At 49.3% G+C, this 8,766-nt stretch overlaps 1 protein-coding gene across 1 annotated transcript in view; it reads left to right on the top strand.

The window, feature by feature from the left end:
• The first annotated feature begins 7,576 nt into the window (after positions 1-7,576).
• The window catches only part of LOC138164898 (inactive tyrosine-protein kinase transmembrane receptor ROR1), a 372,629-nt gene continuing 371,439 nt past the window's right edge, over positions 7,577-8,766 (top strand). The window contains exon 1 of the mRNA XM_069092845.1: positions 7,577-7,703. Coding sequence (XP_068948946.1) covers positions 7,589-7,703 — 115 coding nt within the window. The 5' untranslated portion in view covers positions 7,577-7,588. The remainder of the gene's footprint in view (positions 7,704-8,766) is intronic.

Genomic DNA, 8,766 nt, shown 5'->3' with positions numbered 1-8,766 from the left:
GGACCTCTCAGCGATGTTTAAGAAGGCTCATTGTCTGAGGGCTGGGCTTCAAATGGTCAGGGTCTTTGACCAGAGCTACTCCTAAGGGGTGGAGGGGTCTCAAAGTGTCCACACTGCTAAAATCACACATTCTTTAAATATGAAGTGTACAAGGAGGCAGTCTATTGTCCAGACAGGATTTCCTTCTCCCCCTATTTCTGCTTATAGGCTAAGCAGCTAGGTGGTACGGGGGATAGATTGTTGAACCCTGTAGTGCCAATGCAATATTTACAGTGCCCACAATCACCATGACTATAAGTATTGCATGATGTTTAATCACAAAATATACCAAACTCTCCATGTAGAGATTAGAACTAAAGCATTTACTTAGACACCAGAAGACCAAATCCCAAAACCAGTAAGCCGATCCCATCATAGTACCAAAGATATTCAGAATCCATAATAACGCTGAGAGCCACAGCATCCTTCAGCCTTCCCCCAAACCAATACAAGATCAGTATTTACTCAGGAGCCTATCTGACTCCTTGCCTGAGGTCCTCCTCTCCCCCACCAGCTCTAACTACCAGCTTCCTGTAGGCTCTGCTTCCCTTCAGCAAACTCCTCCCACCACAGGCTCCATGTGACTATATTTGGCCTATTAGGGGACAGAGTTTACTTTCAAAGCAGGGGAGGTCTTCAGACTCCCCCCACTAGGTCTATTAAGGGGCAGGGAAGATCTTCAAATTCCCATTCCCACTATAACCCTGAGTCAGGAAGACCAGAGTCCAAAAATGACATTAGATATTCATTAATTGTGTGACCTTGGACAACTCACTCCACCTCTGTCTGCCTCTGTTTTCTTATCTGTAAAGTGAAGATAATAATATCGCCTAGCTCCCAGGTTTGTTGTGAGAAAAAAAAATGAGTTAACATGTATAAAAAATTTTTCAAACCCTAAGAAGCTATAATTGTCAGTCATTTTTCATTTGTGTCTGACTCTTTGTGACTCCATTTGGGGTTTTCCTGGTAAAGATACTGGAGTGATTTGCCATTTCCTTCTCCAACTCATTTTACAGATGAGGAAACTGAGGTAAACAGGGGTCAGTGACTCACGCAAGGTCACACATCTAATAAGTGTCTGAGCCTGGATTTAAACTCATGAAAATAAGTCTTCCTGATTCCAAGCCTGGTGCTCTGTGCACTATGGCACCCCTTAACCGCTCAGAGAGCTATATAAATATTAGCTATTGTTATCAAAGCCTTCCTTTGACTCTGCCAGATCATTGGTCCAGTCATCAGATCTGGAAGAAGGATGCACTTCACAAGGTTCTGCAGGCAGAGAAAAAGAGTGTCCCATTGCTCCCATGGGTCCAATTTGAGGAGCGTTGAGTGTGACCATTTCATAGTCACGCTCTTTAGGCTGCCTAGTTCTATTTGAGGGCATGATACTGCAGTCCACCTTCTCTGGGCCATCAAAGCGGCTCTCAACCCTTCACTTATTTTTTTCTAATGCTCTTTTCAAGACCATATACATCGGATGTTGGCGCTTCCAGCTGGCTGAGCCAGGGAGTTCATTCTAGTCGGGTCTGATCTGATACAACCTAACCCAACAAGCATTTAGTACGGTGGGCAGCATGGTGGGCTTGGAGTCGAGGACCTGAGTTCAAGTTCCATCTCTAGGGGCAAGTCATTTGCCCTGCCCAAGCCCCCAGTTTTCTTATCTATAAAAGTGGGTTTTGGATTTACTGACTGCTAGGGTCCTTTTACCTTTTAAACCTATGATCCTAAAAGATCCTCTGACCTGCCAGGCGCTATAGGGGTCAGATAGGACAGGAAAAACTTTTTTTCCTCCATAGCTTCAGGGGGACTTTGTTAGCACTTTGAGGCTGGAAAGGGAGGACTGGGCGATTGATGAATCCAGTTAAATTTCTGGGACCCTTGTTCTCAGCACTCCCTGTGAACGATCCATGGGAGCAACAAAAAGCCTGTTTGCTCGCGTCTGAAATTCCTATCCATCTACACCTTGTGCCCCTTCACTCAGGCCTCCAACCCTCCTCCCCCTTGGAAAACTGGATTCTGTCCCTGGAACCCCTCTGGGCCACCAGAGGCCAACTTGGGCCTTGCCTTACTTGGCTTCAGGCCTCCACAGCATTCCTGGCCATCATGGGGCCAGGAGAGCAGGGGTGTTGGAATGGGAGCCCCAGAGAACTAGACTCCTGGTTTTTACCTTTCTTTTTTTTCTCCTGTGCTCAGCATGGTGCTTGGCCCATAGCAAGTACGTAAAAAATGCTTGACTCTGAGCATACCCAGTCCCCCATTCCCTCCCAGTCTACTTCATATACTATCTTCCACTATTTAAATGTAAGCCCCCTGAGGGCAGAAATTGTATAGGTTGTATTTGTATCTCCAGTGCCTGACACAGGGTAAATGCTTAAAAAAAATGCTCTCTCCCTTCCTCTCTCCCTCCTTCCTTCTCCTTCTCCTCTGTCTCTCTATTCTCTCTCCCTCTCTCTCTCTGTCTCTCTCTGTTTCGTCTCTGTCCCCGTCTCCCTCTCCTCTGTCTCTTTCTCTCTCTCTCTCAATAGGAGGAGATGCTCTTACATAGCAACAAGAAAGCCTAGAAATAAACTTACAGTTTACTATAGTTTATATGATGGTTCCCAATCATTTTGAGTATGAAACTGCCTTTTTAAGACAGAAAAAAAGTTCTCATGATTGGAACTGTGCTATTAACTAACCAGAGGCAGAAGGTATAGCTTCTAGAATACTGGATCTGAAATCAGGAAGATCCGAGTTCCAAGCCGCCTTCAGATGTGGAATGATTATAGTTAGCGTTCATACAGTCCTTTCTAAATATCGATCTCCAGTAAGTGACTTAATCTTTTTTAGTCTCGGTTTCCTTACCTGTAAAATGAAGACTGTTGTGAGGGCAGCATGAGATGATATTTGTAAAGGGCTTAGCAAACCTTAAAGGACTCTATAAAGGCTATCTGCTATTAGCAACTATGGGATAAGAAAATACAGAACAGAAACTTTCATGAATTCAGTAATGTTTTAAAATTATTTTGCATTTCACTAATCACATTAATATTATCATTATCAGGAATGATAGTAACTAACATAAAGAGCTTTAAAGTTTGTGAAATCCTTTACATATATTATCTCAGTTCTAAAATTATTACCAAGCATATATATATATATATATGTATATATTGTACCTACTATGTGCTAGGCTCTGTGGTAAGTTGTTTTTACTTTATCCTCACAACACCCCAGGAAGTAGGTGTTATTATTTCCCCATTCTACAATTAAAGAAAATGGAAGCGACCAGGGTCCCACAGGTAGTAAGTGTCTGAGGTCATATTTGAATTCAGGTCTTCCTGACTCCAACTCCAACACTATCCAATAAACTACCTATCAGCTGGGGCTCCTGATAGATGGATATTGTGAGATGGATATAAAAAGTATTTTTTCATGAAGAAAATAAATGACTTTCCCAAGGTCACACAGCTGCTAAGTGTCAGAGGCAGGATTCACACTCAGGTCTTCCTGACTCCACAGACCAATTCTGTATCCATTGTGCCAGACTGCATACATTTGAAAATCTGTAATACATATTTGCAAGATATTATTTGTTCAGACTGCAGAACTTTTACATGAAGTCATTTAAGGAAATGGCTGGAGGCATTTGGCTGAGTCCAGAGACTGGGAGTCTGGCTTGTGGCCTCCTTGCAGTAACCCTGTGGCCTCCCCAGGGACCCCTGCATTCTGCAGGCTAGGGGCTCCTGCTCCCACCATTAGAAAGTTCTGCCACACACGTGGTGAAACCTGCACAGACATAACCAGACTCAGTAGTGGCCAGGTGGTCCCTGCCAATGCTTCCTGCCTTGGTGGAAACCAGCTCCCTCCCCTCTGCCCTCCAGTCAAGCAGCCATGCCCCCCCCATCTCTCACCACTGCTTCCCCCCTTCCCCTCAATGTACTCTCTCTTCACTTCTGTCTCATAGGATTCCTCAAGCACCTCTTCATACAGGAAGCTTCCTCTGATTGCCCCAACTGTTAGACCCTCCTCCCTCCCAGGTCACCTTCCTGTATTTAAATGCTATGTATGATTCTCTTTATATTTATAGAAGTTCTTGTCATCTCCCCCATCAGAATGCAAGCTTCTTGAGGGCAGGCCCATTTCACTTTTATGTTTGCAAGGTACCTGGCGGATGGCGGGCACTTAAAAGGTACCTGCTGATTAACTGGCAGAGCCAGGTCTATAGACATCTAGCTGGCACAGTGGATAGAGCAGTTCAAATCTGACCTCAGACATTTACTACCTGTGTGACTCTGGGCAAGTCACTTAACTCTCGTCTGCCTCAGTTTCCCCGTAATAGCCCCTACCTCCCAGAGCTAATTATTGTACAATATAATAGGTGGTATATAAATGCTTATTCACTTCTCCTCTCCATTTTCTCTGCCCCACCTCCCAGGTCTTCTGTCTTCTAGTTCACTGTTCTCTCCACCATACCCAATCTACGCTCTCTTCCCAGATTTTTTTTTAGCCACCCTATAAATAAGACCCTGGTGTTAGTGGGCTGACCCTTGAAAGGACCTTCCCTCGGTCTACTTAAATTCCTTGTTAATGAGCTAGGAAAGGCCATAAATAGCAAGGGAATGAAATCTTCGGGTGACACCAGATTGGGAGGTGTTAGAGACAAGCCCAAGGCTAGCTCTGAGATGGAAAGCCAGGGCAGGAAGTCCTGGAAAGAGCCGCTCAAACTGAGCCTGAAGAAACAGGGAAGCCACGGCCAAGGCCAAGGTCAAGGGTCTTCACTGCTTTGATCCTCATCAGACCTGGTAGAAATGCCCCTGGGATACCCGCTCTCCTGCTTTCAGCCTGGCATGAGAGTCATGAATAAGTGACTGGACCAGCCTTCAAGACTCCATGTGAATCCTGCCTCAGAGCCTTACTGTCAAGTGACCTGGGGCTCAGTCAAGGCAGAGCTCTCTGAGCCTCAGTTTCCTCATCTGTAAAATACAGAATCTTTGCTTTAAAGCTAGAAGGGCCCCCAGAGGCCAGCTAATCTAACCCTATCGTTTTGTGGAGAAGTGAGGCCAGAGACACCATGTCTTGCCTACAGTCACAGTAATAAGCAGGACAGCTGGGATTTAAACTAGGATTTCTGCCTATGCCATAGTCCTGGATGCTTCAGATGAGAAGACCTCTAAAGCTCCTCATTTAAAAACCCCACAATCCTAGGACCCCTTCTTTCCAAGGTGACAGTTAATTAATCTGATAAATGCATCCTGTTAATTAATAGGTGGATAAGAAGAGTTCCAGCTCTTCAGAGGCCTCCTATGACAGATTTAAAGTAAAGTCTTTTAGAGACTCTAAATAGTTAATATTTGGTTAGATTGCATTGATTCTTTCCTCTTTCTTTGAGATTGGGTCTCCAGATCTGTCCCAGACTGGAAGGGCAGCTATTACCTATGGTCTCGGTCCCACTAATGATATGCACAGAAGCTCTAACCTTCTCTGTCTGGGGCAGCCTGGTGGTCCTGCCCCCATCTCAGGGCCTTACCACCTTGGTGCTGGATCAGCTCAGCTCATTTGGGTTTAGAGCTGGGGAGTCAGAGGGATCTATCAGCCTCAACCTCTCCAGAAGCAGGGATTCTGGTCTGGCATCATGGTGCCAGACTCCATGGCATTGACTTTAATAAACAAAAGAGAATGTATAAGTGAGAGATGTGCTGGCAGATGTTTAAAAACAGCTCATTGGAAGAAATAACTACAAACTTTTCCCTCCCAGAACAAAACACTTTTAAAGTTAATCTGCACTAACATTTTCTCCATCACTTTTAAAAGTCTGGACAAAGAAAAAAACAAGAAATCAGACCCTGATTCTGCATAAGTCCATTTCCCAGGTGTTAAGTGCTCTTGCTGGAGGGCTCAGGAAGGCTGACCAATCTTACAGTCAATTCAATGGCTCCTCCTTACCTCTAGCATCAGATATATTCTGTACAGTCTGGCATCTGGATCTCTGCATCACCTGGCCTCCTCTACCAACTCTGACATCCAGCCACAGTACCCTAAATACTCTTCCATCTCCCCTCTCCTGGCCATTGCCCCAACCCAGAATGCCTCCTTTCCTCACCCTTCCCTCTTCAAATTCCTGGAGTTTTTGAAGACTCAGCTGAAGCCCCTCCTCTTGGGCTGTTTCCCACCTACTTTGTAGGCATTTTGTATGTAAGTTCCTTGAGGGCAGGGCCTGGTTTTTCCCCTTTGTATCCCTAGCTAGTCTTAGCACAGTATTTGGTACATAGTTATCAGTGCTTCTTGAAAGACATACACACATACATGATATATACACATGTGTGTTTTTGTATCATATAATATTAATGTCCAAAAGTTGGGATCTAATGATATTACAAAATATGGTTCTTGTCTCTTAAAAGGTTCCTGACCCCCAGGACTAAAATATCTTTCAGGAGAGAACACTGGAATTGGACCTGGAGCCAAGATCCTGCTATAAATACAATGATTCCTCTTTCCATCCCAGTTAAAGGTTTCTAAAGGCTTTCCTCAATCCTATGAAGTAGATAATGCAAAGCTTTTTTTTTTTTCTAATCAGCATTTGGCAGTTGAGGAAACTGAGTCCCAGAGAAGCCAGCCAGGAGGGAGGTGTTGGGGGCAGCACCCAGCCCAGGCCTCTGCATCTGATTCCAAGTCCACCTGCATCCACACCAGCCTGCCTCCCTCCGACACTTAGAGCCTGTTTGACTGGGGAAGTGAGAAAGTTCCAATTCTCTCAGACACTTTATATCAGTGGCACACCGGGCAAGTCCCTTAACCGCTCTGAGCCTGTTACCTGGGCAAAACCTCAGGATCACAGGGTTTTAAGAGCTGAAAGGCGCTTCAGAGCTCACCCCAGCAAGCCCCAGGCCCAGAGAGAGGACCAGGGAGTGTCCCCACTTCACAGGTAAAGGTGACCAAACAGGTAGAGCACTTCGCAAACGCCTGAAGAGCAGCGCTCTGAGCCAAGGCTCCCAGTAGCCGGCTCTGCATTTCCCCTGCATCCCTGGAATAGAAAGGGTGGTGTGCGGGGGGCGGGGTGGGCACCGAGCCTGGCTGCGGAGGTGGCCGCTCCCGGGAGCCGCCAGCGGAGGGCGCCGGCGGGCCGGCCACTCGGGCCATTGGTCAAGGCGCGCTCGGGCGCTTTGCTGAAGACTTGGAAAGTGACAAGTTGGGGAGGCTGAGAGCGAGAGAGGCAGAGGAGGAGACGCGGGCTGGAGAGCCGCCGCCGCCGCCCGCCCCAGCCCCGGAGGGGAAGCGCAGCGGCCCGCCGCCCCCCGGCTCCGGCCCCGGCCCCCGGCCCCCGGCCCCCGGCCCCCGAGTGCCCGGCTGCCAAGGCCAAGGGTGGGGGCGGCCGAGAGGGCCGGCCAGCGAGAGAGGGGAAGGAAGGAGCCGGAGGAGCCCGAGGCAGGCGGGCAGGGAGGCGGAGGGCCAGCAGGACAAAGGGCGTGCGTGCGTGCGCCCGGGCGGCTGCGGAGAGCGAGCCGCCGGGACCTCGGGGCGAGCCTGGTGGACGTGCCGGGAGCGCCGCCCGCAGAGGAGAGGAGGAATGCCCCCGGCCGGCTGCGGCCAGAGGCGCGGGGCGGCCGCCCGCTGGCCCCGGGCGCTCCCGCTGCTCGTCCTGCACGCCGCGATCCTGCTGGCCAGCGGAGGAGCAGCCCAAGGTAAGGGGCGGCCGCCGGCCGGACTGCGGGGGGGTGCCGGGAGAATGGCCTGGGGTCAGGGCGGGCAGCCTGCCGCCTCCTCCGGGCAGCCCACCGGACCGACCCGCTTCGGGCTGGAGGCTGGGAGACTTGGGCTATTCTTTCCCTCCCTGGCTAGGCTGCCTTTCTCCCCACCCCCACCCCCACCCCACCTGAGAATGGCCCCTGAGTCTGCGGGGCTCGTGTAGTCCCAAAATGGGATCCCACTGAGGCTGAGGAAGGCATTGATTCGCTCCCGAGGACCCCCTGTCCGAGCCCTGGCGGGCTGGGGTGGGAGCAGGGGTCTTGTTCTGGTTGAAATCAGCTGCTGTCATCAGTGGCAGGAAATGTTGATGGGATGGGGGGAGTGGGTTTTTGTTTTATCCGCTGTGACTTCGCGACTCCCCCAGCCCCAGCCCCAGCCCCAACCCCAATCTTAGGCCGTTCGCATCCCCCATTGGAGCTCCAGCCCGGCCCCTTCGCTCCCGGGACTGAGCTCAGAGATAATCGTGTGTCTGTCCCTCGCTGCCTGCGCGCCCCCGCTTCCCATCTCTCATCCCTATTCCAACTCTTAATTTTACTTTTTTTTTTTCTTGCTCCAAACTATTCGGCCCGAGCTGGCGCTGCTCCCTAGCGCCGGGAGAGCTTCCCCCCAAGTGTGGTGGCCTCGGGGTTAAGGGACAGAGAGAAAGGCAGCCAGTCATCTCTTGCATCCTTGATTTGGGTAATCTCGAAAGACAATCGCAACAGTTAGCGAAAAACTAATAAGAGGGGCCAGGCATATTACCTTCTCTGCGGGAGGCTTTCAATCCGTCCCGCTCTCTGTCTGTGCTGGAGACACAATAAGAATGAGAGAGGAGAAAGATTTGGGCTTCTCCCGTGGATACAACCGATTCATTCTTTCCAGGTCGGAGGGGGAAAAGTTGATTAAAGGCCCTTGGGGTCTGGCGCTTCACTTTTAACATGCATTCAGTATAGGGAAGCCCTCTCCCCGATCCCTTTCCACTCTCTCTCTCTCTCTCTCTCTCTCTCTCTCTCTCTCTCT

Source organism: Petaurus breviceps, unplaced genomic scaffold, assembly GCF_028583685.1.
Source record: "Petaurus breviceps papuanus isolate PSGF00001 unplaced genomic scaffold, PetGlider_PUasm1.0 207, whole genome shotgun sequence".
NCBI lineage: Eukaryota > Metazoa > Chordata > Mammalia > Diprotodontia > Petauridae > Petaurus > Petaurus breviceps.
The sequence above is the reverse complement of the archived record's forward strand: the minus strand, read 5'-3'. Positions and strand labels throughout refer to the sequence as shown.